The sequence below is a fragment of the Passer montanus genome, unplaced genomic scaffold (genome assembly GCF_014805655.1).
Source record: "Passer montanus isolate IOZ18808 unplaced genomic scaffold, ASM1480565v1 scaffold49, whole genome shotgun sequence".
In the NCBI taxonomy this organism is placed as follows: Eukaryota; Metazoa; Chordata; class Aves; order Passeriformes; family Passeridae; genus Passer; species Passer montanus.
Window position 1 is genome coordinate 886,791 of NW_024369818.1, and position 21,132 is coordinate 907,922.

At 65.4% G+C, this 21,132-nt stretch overlaps 3 protein-coding genes across 8 annotated transcripts; 2 read left to right on the forward strand and 1 right to left on the reverse strand.

The window, feature by feature from the left end:
• Window positions 1-66: 66 nt before the first annotated feature.
• On the forward strand, window positions 67-7,341 carry SYTL4 (synaptotagmin like 4). Of its 2 annotated transcripts, XM_039722522.1 has the most exons (18): window positions 67-138; window positions 853-993; window positions 1,107-1,322; window positions 1,833-1,942; window positions 2,086-2,200; window positions 2,361-2,468; window positions 2,717-2,831; window positions 2,935-3,025; window positions 3,193-3,296; window positions 3,397-3,483; window positions 3,838-4,016; window positions 4,200-4,302; window positions 5,098-5,259; window positions 5,650-5,755; window positions 6,131-6,230; window positions 6,688-6,896; window positions 7,005-7,134; window positions 7,208-7,341. In XM_039722522.1, the coding sequence occupies exons 2-18, from the start codon at window positions 884-886 to the stop codon at window positions 7,218-7,220; spliced, it is 2,058 nt and encodes a 685-aa protein (XP_039578456.1). In that variant the 5' UTR covers window positions 67-138; window positions 853-883; the 3' UTR covers window positions 7,221-7,341. The 2 variants fall into 2 exon arrangements, with proteins under 2 accessions (XP_039578456.1, XP_039578455.1); XM_039722521.1 differs by lacking the exon at window positions 67-138 and having other exon boundaries at window positions 836-993.
• Window positions 7,342-7,458: 117 nt separating this feature from the next.
• SRPX2 (sushi repeat containing protein X-linked 2) lies at window positions 7,459-13,010 on the reverse strand. 4 transcript variants are annotated; one of them, XM_039722524.1, is made up of 10 exons: window positions 12,257-13,010; window positions 10,643-10,726; window positions 10,365-10,556; window positions 10,082-10,258; window positions 9,654-9,825; window positions 9,447-9,568; window positions 9,157-9,336; window positions 8,894-9,027; window positions 8,694-8,815; window positions 7,459-8,406 (listed from the first exon to the last, which is right to left on the reverse strand). In XM_039722524.1, exons 1-10 carry the CDS (start codon window positions 12,327-12,329, stop codon window positions 8,226-8,228), a joined length of 1,437 nt encoding a protein of 478 aa, XP_039578458.1. In that variant the 5' UTR covers window positions 12,330-13,010; the 3' UTR covers window positions 7,459-8,225. The 4 variants fall into 4 exon arrangements, with proteins under 4 accessions (XP_039578458.1, XP_039578459.1, XP_039578457.1 ...); XM_039722527.1 differs by having other exon boundaries at window positions 8,226-8,406; window positions 9,654-9,780; XM_039722525.1 differs by lacking the exon at window positions 8,694-8,815 and having other exon boundaries at window positions 9,654-9,780.
• Window positions 13,011-14,302: 1,292 nt separating this feature from the next.
• Window positions 14,303-20,161, forward strand: TSPAN6 (tetraspanin 6). Of its 2 annotated transcripts, XM_039722651.1 has the most exons (8): window positions 14,326-14,556; window positions 14,654-14,842; window positions 15,082-15,156; window positions 15,730-15,828; window positions 16,324-16,479; window positions 17,113-17,196; window positions 19,162-19,261; window positions 19,475-20,161. In XM_039722651.1, the coding sequence occupies exons 1-7, from the start codon at window positions 14,470-14,472 to the stop codon at window positions 19,228-19,230; spliced, it is 759 nt and encodes a 252-aa protein (XP_039578585.1). In that variant the 5' UTR covers window positions 14,326-14,469; the 3' UTR covers window positions 19,231-19,261; window positions 19,475-20,161. The 2 variants fall into 2 exon arrangements, with proteins under 2 accessions (XP_039578586.1, XP_039578585.1); XM_039722652.1 differs by lacking the exon at window positions 15,082-15,156 and having other exon boundaries at window positions 14,303-14,556.
• The last annotated feature ends 971 nt before the right edge of the window (window positions 20,162-21,132 follow it).

The following is a 21,132-nucleotide window of genomic DNA, read 5'->3' on the forward strand; positions in this document are numbered from 1 at the left end:
GGAGCGGCACCGCCTCCCGCACGGGCCGCCCCGTGCGTGCCGCAGGTGCGGCCGGCGCGGCTCCTTTAAGGCAGCGGCACCGCCCTCCGTCCCTCCCGGTGCCCTCCGCTGCCGGGAGCCGCGGCCGGAGCGCTGCAGGTACCGGCAGGGTCGGGGGGCTCCGCCGGCGGGTACCGGGGTTCCTCCGCGGACGGGGAGGACGGGATCCCTCGGCTGGGGGGGAACCAGGGTCCCTCTGTGTCCGGGGGTCGAGCCGCGGTGTCCCGGGCCGGGGGCAGCTCCCAGCCCCGGCGGCCGCGCTGGGAACGCGGTGTTCCCGGTTTTCCCGACAGAGGAGCCTGGGGTCCGTCCCGCGCCCCCTCCTCCCCCAGGGACTGCGGGGCCGGGAAGGACGGGACGGTCCCTCCCGCCGGTTCCGCCGGGCCGGGGCGGCTGCAGCCCCCGAGCAAGCGCTCCGCTCCTTCGGGGCTGCCGCGGCCGCCCGGCTCCTGGTGCCGCCGCCGGCCAGCCGGATCCGGCCCCGGTCCCTGCTGCGGCTCCTGGTGCTGCCTCCGGCCAGCCGGATCCGGCCCCGGTCCCGGTCCATGCCGCGGGTCCTGGCGCTGCCTCCGGCCAGCCCCGGCCCCGCTGCCCTCGTGGGAGGAGCAGCCCCGGGCGGCTCCTTCCTGCCGGGGCTGCCGCGGGTGCTGGGCGTCAGCCCGGTCCCACGGAGCCGGCTGAGGTCACCGGGGCTGGCAGGCGGCCCGAGCCCAGCCCGGGGCAGGGCGCTGGCGGCGGGCGGGCCGGAGTGCCGGGCACGGGGCTCCTGGCGGGGCCGGAGCAGTCAGCAGCTGGCGTGTCCCTCGCTGGCAGCCGGTGAGGGCCAGGCAGCCCGGGTGCAGCGATGTCGGAGGCTGTGGACCTGTCCTTCCTGTCGGACGCGGAGAGAGAGCTGATCCTGCAGGTCCTGCAGCGCGACGAGGAGCTGCGCAAGGCGGAGGAGAGGAGGATCAGGTGCGGCTGGAGCCGGCGGGAGCTGCTTCCCCTCCTGGCTCTGGAAGCGGGTGGGTGACGGGTGTCGCGGGGTCCCGGGCGCCTGTGACAGCTCCCGGTGTGGGTGTGAGCAGGCGCCTGAAGAACGAGCTGCTGGAGATCCGGCGCAAGGGAGCCAAGCGGGGCAGCCAGCGCTACAGCGAGCGGACCTGCGCCCGCTGCCAGCAGAGCCTGGGCCGCGTCAGCCCCAAGGCCAACACCTGCCGGGGCTGCAACCACCTGGTGTGCCGGGACTGCCGCTCCTACAGCCCCAGCGGCTCCTGGCGCTGCAAAGTCTGCACCAAGGAGGCGTGAGTAGTGGCGGGCACGTTCTGTACATCCCTCCTGTCCCCTTCCTCCTCTCATTGCCTCAGCTTGATGCCCCATAGCCAGCCTTTCCTAGCCTGGCTGGTCCTCCCCAGTGCAGGGCAGCTTGCTCTGCTGTCACTCCTGGAGAGGGTTCTATGTTTGGGTGATGGAGAAATGGGTCATACCCCACTCTCATGTCTCCTTTGTGTCCTGCTCCTTCGCCCCCTGAACTGACTGCAGCATCCCCCGTGCCCCTTGCACAGCCTGTGTTTCAAGCAGCCCAGTTTTCCTCCCTTTTGGCCTCCCCTGTCCTACAAAACTTGCCTTGTTCCCGTGTTTGCTGAGGATGTAGCTGAGCCTGTCAGCTGCCTGGTGAATGGTCCCTGCCCGGTCACCTGCTGGTTGTGCCCACTGTGCCTGTGTTCTTGGGCTGCGGCAGCACCGAGGGTGGGTTGGGGCACAGCAGCCAGCCCCCACTGGCCCTGACTGCCCCCACCACCCCTGCCCTGCAGGGAGCTGAAGAAGACCACGGGTGACTGGTTCTATGACCAGAGGGTGAACCGCTTCGCCAACCACCTGGGCAGCGACATGGTGCGGCTGTCCCTGCGGCACAGGCCCACAGGTAGGGTGCCCAGCAGAGCCTCTCCCACAGCCCAGCCACCTGGGGTGCTCCAGCTTTGCCCAGTGCACCTCTGGATGGGAGCAGCTCCTGCTGCAGGCAGTGAGCTCGGAGCAGTGTTCCTCCTGATGCCTCTGTCCTTCCAGCCAGCAAAAGAGAGACTGTGGGACAAACCCTCCTGCAGAAAGCCCAGCTCAGTGAGCCCAAGAGCTCCTCTGCAGTCCGGCAGCCGAGCCCCCCTGCCCCCCGGGAGGAGTCCAGGTAGGAATCCCTGCTGTCCCCCTGCTCCAGGCAGCAGCTCTCATCTGCTGCAGGGCTGAGAGGAATGTGCTGCCCCACGCGGATCATCGGTGGCACAGGAGCTCTCTCAGACCAACCTCCTCGCCAAACAGGACATACCTGTGGTTTTGCTTGTCTGCAGTTTGTTTCCAGATGCCTCAGACCCTCGGGATGGCAAAAGCGACACAGAGTCCATGGAAAACATGAGCCTGGACAGCTACAGACCAAGTCCTGCTGATGTGGGGGGCAGGTGAGAGGATCTGGGGTGGGTTGTCCTTGGCAAGACTGGCTGGCAGAGGATGGACCCTTCATCTGAAGTGTTTTTCTCAGTCTGGTGGGGGGAAGCTGGCTCCTCGGGCTGGGCTGAAGCCTGTCCCTGGGCAGGAGGGTCCTGTGCTGCCAGGCTGCTGCGGGCAGCTCCAGGGGCACTTCCTGGCCAGCACTTGCTCTGCCAGCTGTGCCTGTGGCCTGGGACAGACCTTTCTGTGTCTGCCGCAGGAGGAACTCCCTGGAGAGAGCCGTCCCTGGAAAACAGGTTGTTGGGCCAGCAGGACCTGCTTCCTGCAGCCTGACCCTCCCTGCCCGCTCCAGGAGCGCGCTCTCTGACGGACGGGTGCGTGACGCTGCTCCGCGGCTCAGCCCTGGCCTGGGGCCTGGGGCTGGGCACCCATGGGCTCCCAGCCCTGCCCTGCTCTGAAGGGACTCCTCCTGCCCAGGATGCCACCGTGGGGACCCGCAGCAGCACCTTGGTGGACGAGCATGAAATGATTTTCAAGAAGAACCCCCGGCGGGTGGTGCGGCCTGCGGGTGAGAGATGTGCGGGTGCTGGCACGGCCGGGGTGGGCAGCTCCTCCTGCCTGGGCTGGGAAGGGCTTTCAGTGCCGCTGGGAGAGGCTGGGGCAGCCCCTTGAGAGAGGGAGCAGCAGGGCTCTGCTCGTCCTGCTCTGTGCTGCTGTTCACCCCCTCTCGTGCAGACTACACCAAGTCCGTGATCGACCTGCGCCCCGAGGACCTTGTGGGGGAAGGTGGCTCTTTGGGGGACAGGAGCAAGTCAGTGCCTGGCCTCAACACGGAGCTGGTGAGACCCTGAGTGCCATGGAGATGGCTGCCAGCTGGAGCAGCCGGGTGTCTGGCTGGCTGTGCCCCAGCATCCCCACACCCTTGTCTCTGTGCTGCAGGAGGAGGAGGAGGAGGACATCGATAACCTGGTGGAGATCCACCGGCAGCGGGTGGCCCGGGGCAGCATGCGCAGCGGCACCTCCTCGGTGAGCCCCGTGTGTGCCTTGCCCTGCCCTGCCCTGCCCTGCCCTGCCCTGCCCTGCCCTGCTCAGGGAGGAGTGATGCACAGGCAGTGCCAAAGGGTTGGGTGGGAGCGAGGAAGGGCAGGCAGCTCCTGGAGGGAAGGGGTAAGGGCCTTGTGTGTGGGGGCTTCTTCCCCTCGGAGGGAATCAAAATCAGAGGCTCAGCTCTCTTCCAGGCTCTGTGTGGGTGGGAGGCGCCTGTGGCCATCCCCAGCCACGGGGAGCTGAGGGGGGCTGTGCAGAAAAGAGGCACGGGGAGTCGCCTTGCTGAGGATGAGGAGGGGATCCTGTGCCAGCCCAGCCCTGCCTGTCCTGCAGAGCACACTGGGGAGCATGGTCAGCATCTACAGCGAGGCCGGCGACTTCGGCAGCGTGGCTGTCACCGGGGGCATCTCCTTCTCCCTGAGCTACGAGCAGAAGACACAGACCTTGTTCATCCACGTGAAGGAGTGTCGCCAGCTGGCCTTTGGGGACGAGGGCAGGAGGCGCTCCAACCCGTGAGAGCAGGGGGCGATGGCTGCTGCCACCGCTGGTGGTGCCCGCCGGGGTTGTGGGTCCCCAGACATGGGGGCTGTAAGTGGGAGGGTCCTGGTGAGGCAGAAGGTCTGGGCTTGCCCCGGGGAGCTCGGAGGGTTAATTGTGGGGGGAGCTTGTTGAAGTGCTGCCCGTTGTCCCTTCAGGTATGTGAAGACTTACCTCCTGCCCGACAAATCCCGGCCGGGGAAGCGCAAGACGAGCATCAAACGCAACACCATCAATCCCCTGTACAACGAGCTGCTGAAGGTGCGTGGGGCTGGGCTGGGCTGGGCTGCAGGCACTCGGGGGGTGCTGCTGGGGCGGCCAAGGGGAGGGTGAGCTCCTAACCCTGCAGCGGGGTCTCTGCAGTGTCCAGAGATGCGCCCTGAAAGCTGCAGAATCCCTGCAGAGCACTCCAGCTGTGCCCTGCCCCAGTGCCACGGCGGGGGGAGGCACAGCTGCAGATGTGACTGTGTCACAGGACTGTCCCTGGCTCCTGTGGCATTCCCCAGAGCAGAGGCGTCCTGCTTCCCCTGAGTATTTCCAAGGTGGAGGTTTCCTGGCCCCTGGAGGCACGCGACAGTGGCAGGAGGGAGGGCAGCAGCCACAGGGGCAGAGATAAGACAGTTCTGGGCCCCAGGGCAGAACTCCTTGGCATTGCCCTTCACCATCCCTCACCTCAGTGCCAGGCTCTGAGTCTGGCACTGAGGTCAGGCACTCTTGCACAGGAGGGAGTGAGAGCTGTGCTTTGGTTTCTGGGCTCGCACAGCCAGCTTTGCTGAGGTCTTGTGCTCTGACCACCTGAGGCTCAGTGGTCTGGCAGAGCTCTGCTGGATGCCATGAGTCCTGGCTCCAAGGGCCACCTGCTGGGAGAGCACAGGCTCCTGCACCTCTGCCCCAGGACCCTGAGGTTTCGGCAGGCATGGAAGGAAAGAGGAACAGGCTCCTGTGCACGTCCATTGCTGCTCAGCCCTGTCTCCTCTGGTGCTCTGGTGAGCTGCAGCTGATGGAGTTTGCCTGGCCCGTGCTGTGCTGCCTGCTCACAGAGTTTTCTCCCCCCAGTATGAGATCAGCAAGTCCCTGCTGCTGGCCAGGACGCTGCAGTTCTCGGTGTGGCACCACGATCGCTTCGGCCGCAACACGTTCCTGGGGGAGGCTGAGATCCCCCTGGGCTCCTGGAACTTCGAGAGCCACCTGGAGGAGTTCCTGCCCCTGCATGGCAAGGTGTGCCCTGCTGCCCGCAGCCTGCCCTGCCTGCTCCTGTTGCCCCTCAGTGGTTCAGTGGGCAGAGGGACCTCGGCTGAGCATTGCCATGAGGCTTGTGCCAAATCAAATATTCGGGGGTATGAGAACCCCAGATGCAGACAGCAGTGCTGTTGTAGTGAAAAGGGGCAAATCTTCTGCCTTGAGCCTGGATTCCCTCCTCCTTGCCAGGTGATTGGGCCACAGTAAGGTCCCAGAGGAGCTGGGCTGCACTGGTCATGCTGGGCAGTTTTCAGGCACATCTAGAGAAGCCAAGAGCTTTGTCCCAGCCTGGGGAGTGCTGCACACCAGGCTGTCACTGGCTGTGCCGTGGCTCCTCTGCAGTGCTTGGTAACTCTCACCTCTTGGCAGATGGGGGCAGATGCTGCTGGTCTCCACCAGTACAGGGGGGAGCTGGTTGTCTCCATGAAGTACATCCCATCTGCCAAGCATCCTGGGGCTGGGAATGGCAGGAAAGGTGAGTGCTGAAGCTCTGGGATCACTGTGTAGCCCTGCAGGGCCTGCTCCTGGCCATGCAGGCTGGCTCTGGGTGGGGTTTTGGGGTGGTGTCACTGCAGCCTCCTCCTCTGCAGTGCTGCTCTGGGTCAGGGCAGAGCTGGCTGTCCCCAGGCTGCCCAAACCATCTCTGTACTTCCCTGGGGCTGGACCATTGGGCCCTGCATGAAGCAATTTTGTCTGTGTGTGCCCTCAGCAGGTGGTGCCAATACAGGAGAAGGCAAGAGGAGATGCCAGTCCAGGCTCTGGGATGAAGGATGTTCAGCAGGAACTTTCCAGAAGTTTGCAGTGGTAGAAATTAAATTGGATTAATTCGTGCTGTGTTGGGTTTTTCTAGGCAAAGCAGGGGAAGGGGGTGAGCTCCAGGTCTGGATCAAAGAAGCCAAGAACCTCACAGCAGCCAAGTCTGGAGGGACCTCAGACAGCTTTGTCAAGGGGTGAGTGAGGGTCCTGGGGTGGGGGGCAAGGAGGGCACCGTCCTCCCTGGCTGAATTCCCAAGGCTGCTGGGGCACCTGGAGGAGGCCCCGTGCAGGGTGTCATGGTCCTTCTTCCTGAGCCGTGCCAGGAAAGGCAGGAAGGGGGGCTCCAGGCCAGTCCTGGGGTGCTGGGGGGCTCCAGGCTGGGTCCTGGGGTGCTGGGGGGCTCCAGGCAGGTCCTGGGGGGCTCCAGGCCAGTCCTGGTGTGCTGGGGGGCTCCAGGCCGGGTCCTTGGGTGCTGGGGGCTCCAGGCCAATCCTGGGGTGCTGGGGGGCTCCAGGCAGGTCCTTGGGGGCTCCAGGCCAGTCCTGGGGCACTGGGGGTCTCCATGCCAGGTCCTGGCGTGCTGAGGCACCCCAGCCCCCCGAGCAGGAGGCGCTGCCCGTGTGCTGCTAAGCCAGGGGCTGCTTCCCCCAGCTACCTCCTGCCGCACAAAAACAAAGCCTCCAAGAGGAAGACGCCCGTGGTGAAGAAGACCCTGAACCCTCACTACAACCACACCTTCGTGTACAACGGGCTGCAGGCCGAGGAGCTGCAGCACGTCTGCCTGGAGCTGACGGTCTGGGACCGGGAGCCGCTCTCCAGCAACGACTTCCTGGGGGGGGTCCGGCTGGGGGTGGGCACTGGTGAGAGCCCCCAGCCCCTCGCGCCCCGGCAGCAGCAGCAGCAGCCTGGCCGGGCTGCGCTGCGGGCACCAGGCTGCTCCAGCATCCCCCCTGCCATCCTCTCCCCAGGCACGAGCAACGGGCAGGCCGTGGACTGGATGGACTCGACGGGCGAGGAGCTGAACCTGTGGCAGAAGATGTGCCAGTACCCGGGCTCCTGGGCAGAGGGGACGCTCCCGCTGCGCTCCACCATGGCCAGGCTGGGGCCGTAGGCTGTGGCACCAGGACTGGCACCGGGCTCCTGGGCAGAGGGGATGCTCCACCATGGCCAGGCTGGGGCCGTAGGCTGTGGCACCAGGACTGGCACTGCTCTTGGGAGCCACGCTCGCTGCACAGCCTGGCAAGGCAGCCAAACGGGGGTTGGGTTTATTTTTCTTACACTTTAATAAACATGACAGTCTCTAAACAGGCTTGGGCAGAAAGTCTTCTTGGCCTAGCTTCATTTAAAGGGTTTTCCTCTTGTCACAAGCTGAACTGCAGTCCTTGTGGACCCTCCCTTCTTCTCCCCCGGGCAAAATGCTTTTAAATGTCATTGTGTTTTTATTTCTTCCCATTCTTTTTCCTACCACCCCGTTCCAGAGTCTGCTGTGTCCTTGTCCTCTCCACCCGTTCCCCATACACAGCCCAGCCCCAGCTGCAGCACTGGGTGGAGGGAACTGTGTGGGGTCAGCCTGGGGGGTCTGGGGTTTGTGGTCTGCAGGAAACATTTGTTTCCCAGGCCTCTCAGTGACACATGTGCCAGCCCTGGCTTTTTATTACAAATCTGTTTATTTCAACTTCATGTTCTACTGCCAAAGCAGTTCCCAGAGAGGGCTCCCCGTGGGCGGTGGGAGCGGGAGTGAGCGGCAGGGGAGATGCAAGCCCTCTGGGGTGGACTGCACGCTGCCTGGCTGCTGTGGGCTCTGCTGGGCGTGGGGCCATTGGATTTTCATCGGGGCTTTCAGAGTGGGAGGCAGCGGGTCCGGGCTGTGCCCAGGGTGAGCCGTGGGGAGGCTGGAGCTGCTGTCACACTGCTGCCCTGCCTCTCTCCAGCTCCCCCCTGCCCTGGGGTTTGAGCAGGGGCACTCCAGTGTCTCCCACCAGGGTCCTGGCTGGGCTGAGCCATGCCCCAGCTGCAAACAGCTGCTGGCTCTGGGCAGGGGGACACAGCCCCTGCTCACCTCTGTGTGCCAGAGCAGCCAGGGAGGGGCTCCCCTTCCCCGGGGCTCCCTGGCACGCTGCTCCTCCTCTGCAGTGGGCGACTAGGAAAGCAGGAAGGGAGGTGTCCGTCCCCGGCGGGCAGGGCGGGGGTCACTCGCAGGGGTCCCCGCTCTGTGCCCGCCGCGCCGCCTCCCGCTCGCTCAGCAGGTACGTGTCGATGAAGACGAAGAGCTCGTCGGGGCTGACCGGGGCGATGTAGCGCTCGCGGTCCGTGCCCGCCTTGTCCAGCAGCACCGCGTTGAAGTGCGAGCGTGTGAGGTGCAGGAAGCGCCTGCAGGTGCGAGGGGGCGGCTGCTCAGGGCTTGCACCCAGGGCTGAGCCTGCCCCTCCTGCAGCCATGCTCAGGGCCTGCTGGGGTGGGGGCTCCCCCCTCTTCCTCGGGGCTGTGAGCTCTGCGAAGCTCTGGTGACGCTGCATTCAGCCTTGAGGGGTCCCCGCACTGCAGGACCCCCTCGAGGGCAGCAGAAAGGGGCTGCTCATGAACCAACCCAGCTGCCTCCTCATGCTTCGCCATTGCTGGAGGCATTCCCGTTCCCTGCCCCCTTGAACAGCCCCTACCTGAGCTCGTCGATGATGCCGAGGGCCAGCCGGTGCTCCCGGATGCGCCCCACCTGGTGCGGGGGCTGCCCCAGCAGCTCCACGGTGCTGAGGTGCCGCAGGTCCAGCCCGCAGGCCGCTTGCTGCGGAGCAGGGCCGGTGAGCGGCTGCGGGCTGCGCGGCTGGGGAGGGACGGAGGGGCGGCACGGGGCCCTGCTCACCTGCAGCATGGACATCTGCAGCTTGTAGTAGCGGTCCGAGGGGTCGGGCGCCGAGATGACCAAGAGGCGGCGTTTGTCCTGGAACTGATCCAGCAGGCTGGCGGCCGAGCTCACGTCCGTGTTGATCTGCATGGCTGGGGCACGACACAAGCGCGTGGGGAGGTGGCACCGTGCCCCCCGCCGCCGCCCTGACCCACCGGGCAGCACCCCCCGAGGCTCTGGGCATGGCCACGGGCAAACCCTGCCGCGGCCGCCCCACTTACGTGCACAAAGGGGCTGGGAGCCCGTCCACTGCTGGCTGGACTGGCAGACGCGCAGGGAGGTGCCCTGGCGCTCGTAGCCGCCGTCGCACAGGTACTCGCAGGTGGCTCCGTAGTTGTTGCCGTCGGAGGTGCAGGAGATGTAGCCGTTCTGCGGGGGCTTCAGGACGGGGCAGCGCCTCACTGCGGAGGGGAAGCCGTGTGAGGGCACGGTGGTGGTGCCCGGCAGGAGCCGTGCCCGGCAGGAGCCGTGCCCGCCCGCGCCGGGGCGGCAGCCAGAGGCTGGGGCTCACCGTGGACGCGGATGCTGAACTTGCAGCTGGCGCGGTTGTAAGCCTGGTCGTGGGCCGTGTAGCGGATCACATGCTCTCCCTCGGGGAATTCGGAGCCGGGCTCCGGGCCCCGCAGCATCACCCTGAGCCCGCAGACGGGTTTCTCCATCAGCGCCCCGGCAGCGGCCCCCGGCCCGGGCTCAGCGCCCGCAGCGCCTCTGCCCTCACCTCTTGATGACACCGTCGGCAGAGTCCCTGACGCGGGGAGGGTCCCAGTAGACGGTGGCAGTCAGCTTGCCTGGCTCGGCTATGCGCTCCCGGGAGTCCGGACAGCGGATCTTGGGCGGCTCCAGGTCTGCCCGGAGAGGAGAGGGATTCACGGAACCTCTGGGTGCCTCGGCTGAGCTACGAGAGGCTGCTGAAGCACCCCAGGCACCTCGGAGCCCCCGGACCCGCTGCAAAGGCAGCGCTGAGTGCCCCAGCGCCGGGCTGGTGCCCGTGCTCAGGGCGGTGGCACTGCGGGGAGCAGCAGGGACCGGGGTCCCAAGGGAGGGAGGCCCAGGAAATGTCGGGGTGGGCTGTGGGGTGACCCTGCAGACCCCCCAGCACGGGTGACGATCCCCTGCGTGCCCCAGCAGCGTGGGGTCAGAATTTACCTACACAGAGCGGCTCGCTCCCGCTCCAGTGGCCGTCCTCCATGCAGACGCGGCTGCGGTCGCCCTCCAGCTGGTAGCCGGGCAGGCAGGTGTAGTCACAGCGGGAATCCATCTGCACGCCCGCCGAGCACGCGTAGGAGCCCCGCAACACCGCCGGCAGCACGTGGCACCGGATTTCTGGGGTGGAGAGAGCGCAGAGGGGAGGGCAGCGGCTGCGGGCGGGCACAGCAGCCAGCCTGGAGCCCGTGCGGGTGCTGGCAGCGCGGGGGCCGGGCACACTCACGTCGGCAGTACGCCATCCCCGACCAGTGGCGGCTGGGCAGGCACCGGACGGCGCTGGGACCCACCAGGCGGTAGCCGCGGGCGCAGCTCAGCTCGCAGCGGGTGCCCAGGCTGCTGCGGTACGAGCCGCCCCGGGGAGAGTAGCAAGTGGCCTCTCCGCGGTGGATGCTGAGCGTGGCGCACCACTGGGGCACTGCGGGACAGCGGGGAGGTGGCGGAGGAGTCTGCCGTGCCTCAGTTTCCCCACGAGGACACAAGGGATGGGTGGGGTGCTGTTACCTCGACGGTAATCCAGGGCAGGCTCGGGGGGCGGCTCTTCTGCGTACACCTCGTTGGTGTGACTCTCCAGGTAGTAGCCAGACCCTGGGAGGAGGGAAGAGGCGAGCGGGCTGCAGGGCAGCTCATGGCTGCAAAACATCCCGCAGCTGCCAACGAGCAATCCCAGCCCGGGCAGCCCCCGTCCTTGGGGCTGCTGTCAAGGGTTAAACTGGGCAGACGGGAGCCCAGCCCCGGGGGCACGGAGTGCGCTGGCACCAGCGCAGACTAAACAGCGGCAGCGGCAGCCGCGGTTGTGGCAGGAAACGGGCGCTGGCGCGGAGGGGGCTGGCACCGACCCCCAGCTTCGTGCTGCTTCCACCGGCTCCCATGGCACCGCCACTGCCACGGGGCATCCCCAGGGAAGGAAGAGAGCTGCCCTTGCCTGCCCTTTCCAGCCCGTCCCCTCAGCAAGGCAGGGATGGCGAGCACGCTGCCCGGCCGGGGGCTGGCGGGGTGCAGCCCCTTGCCCGTGCTCCAGGGAAGGATGGAGCTGCCGGAGGTGCTGGCCCCTCGCCACCCGTGCTGGGCCTCGCAGATGGGGTGAGGACAGCCCTGAGCCATCCTTGCGGGCCGCACCGTGCCTTCACGGGCGAGTCTCGCCGGTGGGGAGGGGGCCGCGCAGGGGGAGAGGCTGCCGTCCCCCCCGCGGCCCCTCGGCGCCTCGGCCGGCCGCGGCATTCCCCAGCTCTGAGCTCACGTTTCCGCCGCGTTTCCGCCGGCCCCCGCCGGCGCTGCCCCCTCCTCGCCGCCCGGCCGGGATGCTCGGCCCGGGGCACCGGGAAGGCGGCAGCCCCGGCGCACCCAGCTTCCCCTTGTCCCGGGTTTGGGAAGGGGATATCCGCCGCGGCCATGCCCAGCAGAAGCCCCGCCGTCACGGGGAGGAAACTCCATGACGAATCTTTCCACAGGGAACTTTAGGAGCAAGCCCGCCCGGTTCCACAGCGCGTTCATGCAGCTGCGGCTCACGCTGGATAACCCGGGGGGCAGAGGAGCAGGGACGGCACCGTGGGGGCGGCCGTGACCTGGGGAACGAAGCTTTTCCTGGGGGGCTGCCAAGACCCCGCCGGGGCTCTGGGGACAGAGGGCAGTGTCCCCGCAGGCAGATGTGCCATTTCATGGTGATGTTTCCTTCCACTGCCAGCGCTCCTCTTTCTTCTCACCTGGGGGCAGCTCGGCCCCGCTGCAGTGGGCAGGAGCATCCCCAGCTGTGCTGGCAGCATGGCCAGGGGACGGGAAGGGAGCAGGGACGGCGGAAACCACCCCAAACAATGCCCTGGGCTGTCGGGACTGCGAACATGTGCGGCCGGTGGCCCCGCGGGAGCAGCGAGCGGCGCTCCCGCAGGCGGGGGTGTGTGAGGAGGAGGAGGAGGACAGGCCGGTTTTCTGCCCCTCCCTGGGTGCCTGCCAGCATCCCCTGCGTTCCTCCCTGCACCTCAGCCCCCAGGCACCCCCTTCCTCAGGCGCTGATGCTCTCCGGCACCGCTGTTCCCTCCATCCCTGCCCACCCCGAGCCCCCAGCCGCGCCGCGCAGGCTGCCAGCCCCGGGCGCCCGCTGTGCCCCGCAGCCGCACTCACCTTCGTGCCACGTGGATGACGCCAGCCTGGCGAGGAGCAGCAGCAGCAGCACGGGGACTGTCCCCAGCGCCATCGCGGGCCCCACCTGCCGCGCTGGGGCCGGCAGCGGCCGCGAGGATGGAGAGGATGGAGCGGATGGAGCGGGGCTGCAGGCGGGATCACGGCCCCCGCTGTCGCCTTGTCGCTGCTCAGATGTCTGTCCCTCCTGCCTGGCCGCTCTGCTTGTGCTGAGCAAAGTTACTTTCCCCCTTGGCCGCCCATCCCAAACATTCAAAAGCCGTGAGTCAGGCCCAAAATGATGAATTGTAAAAAAAAAAAAGTAAATCCCAGGATAGCCCGTTTTCCGACGCGCCTCCTGCTTCTCCGGGGCTTTAAAAGGTTGTAAGAGGCTTTCTTGTGCAAGCAGGAGAGCCAGGAGCCTGTTTGGACACAGGAGAGAGCCAAACCGAGCCTGTGCCAGCCCTGACGGGCTCCGGCGGCGGGGGCCTGCAGGGGCGAGCACGAAACCGCAGGAGCCGGGTCCGCTTTCCCCCTCCTGCGGCAGGGAGGGAGGGAGCGAGCCCGCTGCAGACGGAAGGCTCCGAGCCCGCGGCCGAGAAAAGCGCTTGCAGCCGGGTCTGTGCGCTGCCGAGCCCGGCCCGCCAGCACCGGGAGCGCGGAGCCTCTGCCGGGGCCGGGCAGGGGCAGGAGAGCCGGGCAGGGGCAGGAGAGCCGGGCAGGGGCTGGAGAAGCCGAGCAGGGGCAGGAGAAGCGGGGCAGGGGCAGGAGAAGCCGGGCAGGGGCTGCAGAGGCCGGCAGGGGCAGGAGAAGCGGGGCAGGGGCAGGAGAAGCCGGGCAGGGGCTGCAGAGGCCGGCAGGGGCAGGAGAAGCCGGGCAGGGGCTGGAGAAACGGGGCAGGGGCAGGAGAGCCGGGCAGGGGCTGGAGAAGCGGGGCAGGGGCTGCAGAGGCCGGCAGGGGCTGCCTCGGACAGGTAGGAGCACTCGCGTGGGACTGCGGGGGACACAATGCGCTAATTATGTGGAGCTAATTAATGACACGCTGTCCCGGGCAGGAGAGGGCTCCGGGAGGGGCTGCTGCTGCCGGTGTGGGGAGCCCGCAGCCCGGGGACAGCCCCGGGACAGCCCGGGACAGCCCGGGAGCGCTCAGCCCGCGGAGGGCAACAAGGAGGGCTGCTGCCGTGCTGGCAGTGCCATGTGCCGGGGCACGGGTGGCTGTCCCCCTGGACACCGGGACAGGGCTGGGCAGGGCTGGAGCAGGAGAGCAGGGACTGGCTCTGGCTGGCACCGGCAGGGAGGTGGCACGGGACAGGCAGGGGGTGGCACTGGGGAGGCCGGGAATGGTGGCATGGTCGGGCAAGGTGGCACAGGGTGGCACGGGGACGGCGGGAGCTGGCAGCGGGTGGCGCCAAGCAGGTAGGAGGTGGCGTGAGGCAAGCGGGGGGTGACATCGGCAGGCGGTGGCACGGGGGAGGCAGTGGGTGGCACTGGAGAGAGGGTGGCACGGGCCAAGCAGGGAGCGGCACCGGACAGGAGGTGGCAGGGACAGGTACGGGGTGGCACGGGATAGGCAGCAGATGACACCGGACAGGTCGTGACAGGGGACAGGCAGGAGGCGACACCAGACAAGGGGGTGTCTCAGGACAGGGGGTGGCTCGGGACAGGGGTGTCCCAGGACAGGGGACAGGGGATGTTACAGGACAGGGGTGGCAGGGGACAGGGGTGTCCCTGACAGGGGGTGGTCCAGGACAGGGGTGTCACAGGACAGGGTGTGACAGGGGACAGGGTGTGACAGGGGACAGGGGGTGACAGGGGACAGGGATATCCCAGGACAGGTGTGTCCCAGGACAGGTGTGTCACAGGACAGGGGTGACAGAGGACAGGGGTGTCCCAGGACAGGGGTGACAGGGGACAGGGGACAGGGGTGTCCCTGATAGGGTGTGTCACAGGACAGGGATGTCCCGGAACAGGGGTGACAGGGTGTCCCAGGACAGGGGTGTCCCGGAACAGGGGTGACAGGGTGTCCCAGGACAGGGGTGTCCCAGGACAGGGGGTGACAGGGGGTGACCGTGGCGCCCCCTGCGGGAGGACGGGGGAAGAGCCCGGCCCTGGCTGGCGCGCTCGGCCATTTCCGTGAGCACTCGCTCATCTCCGGCGGGGGCGGTCCCGGCCCGCGGGGGCGTGTCCCGGCCCGCCCGCCCCGCCCGCTGTCGGCCATGGCGTCCGCGTCGCGGCGGCTGCAGACGAAGCCGGTGATCACCTGCCTCAAGAGCGTCCTGCTCACCTACACCTTCGTCTTCTGGGTGAGCGCCCGCCCGCCCTGTGCCCCGCCGCGCTCGGGGCCGCGCCGCCCTGCCGCGGTGGGCGCGAGCCAGCGCGGCTTTCCGCTCTCCCCGCCAGGTGTCGGGCATTGTGCTGCTGGCCGTGGGCATCTGGGGCAGGGTGAGCCTGGCCGTCTACTTCTCCCTGCTGGACGAGAAAGCCACCAATGTGCCCTTCGTGCTGGTGGGCGCCGGCGCCGTCGTGGTGCTGCTGGGCACCTTCGGCTGCTTCGCCACCTGCCGCGGCAGCACCTGGATGCTCAAGCTGGTGGGTGGCCTGGGACGGGGCAGGATGGAGCTCTGTCCTGTCCTGACCCATCCCGACCCGTCCTGACCCATCCCGACACATCCCAGCCTATCCCTGCCTGCTCCCATCCCTACCCTGCCCGTCCCATCCTGCCCTACCCCATCCTGTCCCCCTCCACTCTCCCCTCCTGTCCCATCCCATCCCGTCCCACCCCATCCCATCCATCCCCTCCCCTCCCATCCCATCCTTTCTGCCCGCAGTATGCCATGCTCCTGTCCCTCATCTTCCTCATCGTCCTGGTGGCTGCCATCGTGGGGTTCGTCTTCAGGCACGAGGTGAGTCTGAGTGCCAGTGCCATCTCCCAGGGCTGCAGAGTGACTTTGAGCTGCTTTCACCCCAGTGCAGTCGCAGATGTCACTGAGGGACACAGGGGCTGCATGGGAACAGTTTGGCAAGGATGGGGTTAGTGTGGTTTGCTTGGTTCAGCAAAGATAGGGTTAAACCAGCACAAGGAGCAGCTTGGTCCCTGTGAGGACCCAGGAGGAGCAGCCTGGGTGCAGGGTCAGCCCAGCACAGCACGTTGTCCCTCTGTCAGAACAGGCAGAGTAGCCCTGGACTGTAATTTCTGGCTTTGGTGTACCTTCTGCAATAATGTCAGTAATTAAAGCTCCTGGGAGGGTTTCTGTGCCTGCCTGGGAGGGAGCTGGCACAGTGCACGTCCTTGTTATTACAGACAGCATCCCTGCTGCCACAGTGCACCCAGCCTGCCCTTTAATGCAGCCTCTAATTGCCTGCTCCTGGGAAATGCCTGCTGGCCAGGCCGGGGTCACTGCTGCCATCCCCGAGCCAGGACTGACACAAGCTGGGGTCCTGAGGCTGCAGGGACAGCCCTGACACCCCTCTTACAGATAAAGACAAGCTTTGAGAGCAACCTGGAGCTGGCCTTGAAGGACTACAACGTGACTGCAGATCCACACAGCGAGGCCGTGGACACCATCCAGAGAACGGTGAGAGCCCGGGGGAATGGGGCAGAACCAGGGGGGAATGGGGGAGAGCCCCGGGGGGAATGGGGGGGAACCCCAAGGGAATGAGGGAGAACCCAGGGGGGAATGGGGGAAAACCCTGGAGGGAATAGGGGAGAACCCAGGAGGGAAAACCCTGGTGGGAATGGGGGAGAGCCCTGGAGGGAATGGGGGAAAACCCTGGGGGGAATGAGGGAGAGCCCTGGTGGGAATGGGGGAGAGCCCAGGAGGGAAAACCCCGGGGGGAATGGGGGAGAAACCCTGGGGGAATGGGGGAGAGCCCTGGGCTGCCAGCAGGTGGGAATGCTGCCCTGGCCCAGCATGTCCCCTGTGACCCCTGTGGCACTGGCATCCCCTCACAGGCTTTGGAGTTTGGCAGATGCTGGGTGAGATGAGGGTGGGGGAGCCACGGCACTGCTGGTGGGAGCAGGGCTCAGTTCCCCGGGCTGACCAGGCTCCCCACTGTGCTTCCCCCTCCAGCTGCACTGCTGCGGGGTGCAGAACTACTCTGACTGGGAGAGGACTGAGTACTTCAGCCAGAGGGGCATCCCTGCCAGCTGCTGCAAGAGCCAGAACGACTGCTCCGAGCAAGACCTGAAAGACCCAAACAAGGCCAAGCTGAAAGTGTTCGTGGATGTAGGTTAAGCTCGGAAAAATCTGCCTGCTGGTCCAGGAGGTGGGAAGGGCAGGGATGGGTGTGTGGAGGAGGGCTGGTCTGTCCCTGGCAGGCTGGAAAGGAGAGCTGCCCTGTCGATGCTGGTGTTCAGTGGCCCAGGGACTCCCCTGGAGTGGGTAAGGCAGTGCAATCCTCCCTTCTGTCTGAGGCTCCCCCACACCCTCCTTCAAGATGAGGGCCCAGCCAGACCCAAGTCTTTGGGGATGTGTGTTTTGAAGAACAGGTGAGCAAGGAAGTAGCTTCCCAATGAAGTTTGTTTCGGCAGTGCTGACATCTCCCTTGGGTGCAAAGTCCTGACCCGTGGTGAGGGTGTGTGGCCCCATCCCCAGGGATGGCTGGGTGATGCAAGGGTTCCTCTGAGTCACCTGGCTCAGCTGGGAGCAGCCCAAGGGCAGTGCTCCCCTTGATAAGGCATCTGGGCTGGGAGGCTGCAGATGGCTCTGCCCAGGCCTGGCAGGAGGGGCCAGCCAGGACCTGCTGCTGCTGCGCAGGAGCATCTTCCCCTGGAGCTGCCCGTGCTCTGGGGAGGAGCTGGGCTGTACTCCCGGGCTGGAGAGCACTGGGTCCACGTGCTTGCTTTGCTTCCTCTGCAGGGTTGTTTTTTCCTGGTAACGTCAACAATGGAGTCCAAAATGAGCGTTGTGGCCGGAATCTCCTTTGGCATCGCCTGTTTCCAGGTGAGTCTCCCTTGTCTGGCTCGGGAGGAGGGCAGAGTGAAGCCAGCGTGTCTCCAGAGGTGTTTAATTCCAGTGCAAAGTCTGGGGTGTACAAAAGGCACGGTTGGTTTCAGTCAGGGAGGAGCAGCTACTCTGGATTCCCCTTGGGTTGAATCTGCCTGCTGTGCCCCAGCTCTGTTTCCTTAGCCCAGGTTTATCTGGGAAGATCTCCCCTCTGAGACAGCAGACTCCAAGAAAAAACAGAGATGGACAAACTCAGTCTGCTGTTGGCAGGGATCAAATCTGTGCCCTTCCTTTTCCTGCCCACCCACACTGATATCAGGAGGGTGTTTGGCATCGCGCCCGTGTGGTGGGGTCACCGTGAGTGCCAGTGTGGCACCACTTGTGCTGGTGGCTGACCACCCTACCACCCTGATGTCCTCTCTCCCAACATCTCCTTCACTTTGTGGTGCAGGGCACTTCCTGCAGGAGCCACAGCAGCAGCAGCAGCAGCGTGCTGGCCAGCCCCAGTTCCATCCCCAGCCCCATCCCCAGCCCAGCCCATCCCCAGCTCCATCCCCAGCTCCATCCCCAGCCCCATCCCCAGCCCCATCCCCAGCCCCATCCCCAGCCCAGCCCATCCCCATCCCCAGCCCCATCCCCAGCCCAGCCCAGCCCAGCCCCAGCCCCAGCAGCTCCATCCCGGCAGGAAGCGGGAGGCCCCTGCCCCCAGCTGCTGCTGACGCCACGCTGGGGCTTCCCGAGGTGCCGAGGGCTTTCCGAGGGCTGCAGGATGTGCAGCTGGCCCTCCTCCAGCTGCTCTGTGCAAGCTGGCTGGGCTCTGGTGCTGAGCAGCCAGCCCTGACCTCGGAGGGGCTCACACTCTGCCTCCCCTTCACCCAGCAGCCGTGGTGTGAGCGTCACGGTGCTGCTGGCCCGGACTGGGCTGGGGAGCAGGAACCTGCTGAGATACTCAGCTGTATGAGCTTGTCCCTGTGTGCTCTCTGTAGCAGATGGACTGAGCTGGGGAGAGGTGGGAGCCTGCAGCTCGTGGTACTGAGGGCTTTGGGAGAGCCCGAGAGCCGGAGCTGCTCCGCCGTGCCCGCTGCTCGCGCCTGTCCTCCCGGCTGGGCCGGGCCGGGCCGGGCTGGGCTGGGCTGGGCTGGGCCGGGCTGGGCTGGGCTGGGCTGGGCTGGCAGCGGCGGCTGAGCAGTGGCGCCGAGTGCTGGGCTGGGCTGGGCGAGCTGGGCCGGGCTGGGCTGGGCGAGCTGGGCCGGGCCGGGCCGGGCTGGGCTGAGCTGGGCCGGGCCGGGCCGGGCTCACTGAGATGTGGCTGATGCAGGAGCAGGGAGCTGCACACACACTTCCAGCTGCAGCGTTATCTCAGCTGATGGCAGGCTTAGGAATTGTAAGCAGTTCCTAGCATTTATTGGCCCTTCAGCAAGCTTGGCTGGGTCGTGCCTCTGGCAGGGACCCGTTGTGCTGATGTGCCTCTAACTTGGCTTGTGGAGGTCAGAGTTGTGCAGGGTCTGGCCCTGGAGTCTGCACAGGTGCTGGGAGGCTGTGCTGTGATAACAGAGCCTTCCTGATGTGAGAGCAGCAGCCTTGCTTCCCCAGTGTCCTTGCACAGGAGAGGTGCTGCCGTTCTCCCGTGGCTGTGTAATTGGCTGTGACGCTCCTGGTATCTGTGTAATCTCTGCAATTACCATAAAACACTCCATGCTTGGTGAAGCAGCTTGTAACAGGATGGGAGCTGGAGCATCTCTAGTGAGGAGCTTGTTTAGTTGGTGCTGCCAGGATCCTGTGCTTCAGCCACTTTCAGTGGTTCTGAAGCAGGGTGCAGCAGCCCTTGTGGGGTTTGTAAACCCACTGTCCATCCCTGGTTTTCATAAAACCCTGGATCACTTTGTCAGGTTTTCTCCTGAAACACCTCTCCCTGGCTTTGGCTGCCTCTGACACGCAGGGTTTGTTTTCTCTCTTTTTCAGCTGATTGGCATCATTCTGTCCTGCTGCCTGTCCCGGTACATCACCAACAATCAGTATGAGATGGTGTAGCTGGCCCCCAGCGCCCTGTGCCTGTGCCTGGGTATGTCTGCAAGCCTGGTGGGCTGCCTCTGCCCCCCTGGCTGCTGCTGGTCACCCGTGGGGTGGGGGTGCCATGGGGAGGGGGTTAGGGTTAGAGGGCACCTGCAAGAGCACGTCTGCTGTGTCACTTCAGCCTGTGTCATTTTGTCCTGTGTCACTTCAGCCTGTGTACAGATCCACCCTGTCTGCTAACACCCTGCTGTGTGCATTGCAGGGAATGGCTGGGGATGATGCCTCCACCTCCAGCTTGCCTCTGGATGCCACGTCGTGAAATCTTGCTTTGAACTGACTGATCTTCTTCTCAACTAGCTGGTAGAAAGGAGTGCAGCAGCTGTCCTGGTGCACTCAGGGACTTGTCCTGACACTCCTCTGCTGTGCCACCGCCTGGGGTAATAACTGGTGTGGCTGTGGTGGCTGCAGCCCCCAGCTCTTGCCCCGAGTGCCATGCTGTGCTGGGCTGACTGTGCTGGGGGCTCCCGGGTGTCCCAGTGCTCATCTTCAGTGCCTCCACTGGGAAAGAGATGCTTCCCCTTGCCTCGGGCAGCCCCTTGACATCCCCTCACTCTCCAGACACAGTTGTTGAGATGGGGCTGTTAAACCCAGCCCTGCCTGCCTGAAGCCTTGGCTCAGCAAGGTTGTTGCCAAGCTGTCTCCTCCCTCCCCTGGGTTTTATATTCTTTTTTATAGCTGTACTTCTTTGAGGACGGGCTGTAGTGGTTCTTTGTAAGCTGTAGTGAGGGTTGGTGGTGTAGCTCCTGGTGCCTTTACCTTGGTAGGTGTCCTTGCACCGATTCAGCTGTGACTTGATTGTCAGTATTATATGCTGCTTCAACTCATTTTATGTATTGAGTAGAATTCTTTTTGTCCCGAGACACAATAAATATTAAGATATTTTACTCTATGAAACCTCCTTGACTTTTCTTTTCGTGTGCTGGAAATTCCTCTGCTGGAAGAGCAGCAAGTGCCCCCGGGGCTGCTCTGCTCAGTCTGGGCCAGCAGGAGCCCCTGGCCACTGCAGTTTGCATTCCTCCACCGTGCACTGGTGCACTTCTGCTTGCAAATAACTTCTGTAATTGAATTTTCTTCATAGCAGGGCTTGTGTAACAGTGCTGGAGCAGAGGGCCTGGAGCACCCAGCCCAGGAGCGGGGTGGGTAACTTCAGCCCAGTGTGAACATGTGCACCCTTGGCCTGCTGGCTGCTGGCTTGGAGCAAAGGGCAGGGCAGGGCCAGGCCCCAGAAATGGGGATTTAAGCCTTTAAATTCATTTGTTACTGCTCATTTTGGGGCTGTTTTGTCAGCCAGCCTCTGCCTTTGTGAACCTGGTGCTGCAGTGGAGCAGTTGAGCACCCCTCTGCCAAGCCTGGGGGGTTTTTGGGTCTCAGGCACCGAGCTGGCTGGATCTGAGCTGTGTCTGGCTGGGCGTGGGGCTCTGTCCTGCTCCCGGGAAGCAGGCAGGTGTAACCAGGGCAGTGAAGCCAGGGGAGCAGTGGTGGCCCTTTGTCAGCGTCACCCCTCTGGCCAAAGCTGCCTGGGTGCTGGCTGAGCTGCCCCAGCCCGGCAGTGACCTGGTACGGGCCAGCCTGGCTGCTGAGGAAGGGACCTGCAGGGAAACGCCCCAAAGCTCGTGTTGCATTCAGCCCAGTGAGTAAATGAGCCTGTTGCCAGCTCCTGGCTGGGTGGTGAGGCACCGTGTGTCACAGCAGGGCAGCTGGGCTGGGGAGTGCCCAAGGGCACTGCAGGGATGGATGGGGACAGGGCAGGGGCACCTGGGGGGCAGCAGTGGATTTGGATAAACCCACTGTGAAAGCCTGCACAGAGGGAAGGACTCTGCTCTGTGCCCCTGCAGGCAGATTCCTGCCTGGGCCACCCAC

Excerpts from the sequence above, each read along its gene's own strand:
- SRPX2 (XM_039722523.1), bottom strand. The coding sequence starts at position 12,329 with ATGGCGCTGGGGACAGTCCCCGTGCTGCTGCTGCTGCTCCTCGCCAGG. Across the intron at positions 10,727-12,256 it reads GTCATCCACGTGGCACGAAG|GGTCTGGCTACTACCTGGAG; the intron begins GTGAGTGCGGCT and ends CCCTCCTCCCAG. Across the intron at positions 9,569-9,653 it reads GCCGACGGTGTCATCAAGAG|GGTGATGCTGCGGGGCCCGG; the intron begins GTGAGGGCAGAG and ends CTGCGGGCTCAG.
- TSPAN6 (XM_039722651.1), top strand. The coding sequence starts at position 14,470 with ATGGCGTCCGCGTCGCGGCGGCTGCAGACGAAGCCGGTGATCACCTGC. Across the intron at positions 14,843-15,081 it reads GCACCTGGATGCTCAAGCTG|TATGCCATGCTCCTGTCCCT; the intron begins GTGGGTGGCCTG and ends TTCTGCCCGCAG. Across the intron at positions 15,829-16,323 it reads TGGACACCATCCAGAGAACG|CTGCACTGCTGCGGGGTGCA; the intron begins GTGAGAGCCCGG and ends TTCCCCCTCCAG.
- SYTL4 (XM_039722522.1), top strand. The coding sequence starts at position 884 with ATGTCGGAGGCTGTGGACCTGTCCTTCCTGTCGGACGCGGAGAGAGAG. Across the intron at positions 4,017-4,199 it reads GGCAGGAGGCGCTCCAACCC|GTATGTGAAGACTTACCTCC; the intron begins GTGAGAGCAGGG and ends TTGTCCCTTCAG. Across the intron at positions 5,260-5,649 it reads TCCTGCCCCTGCATGGCAAG|ATGGGGGCAGATGCTGCTGG; the intron begins GTGTGCCCTGCT and ends ACCTCTTGGCAG.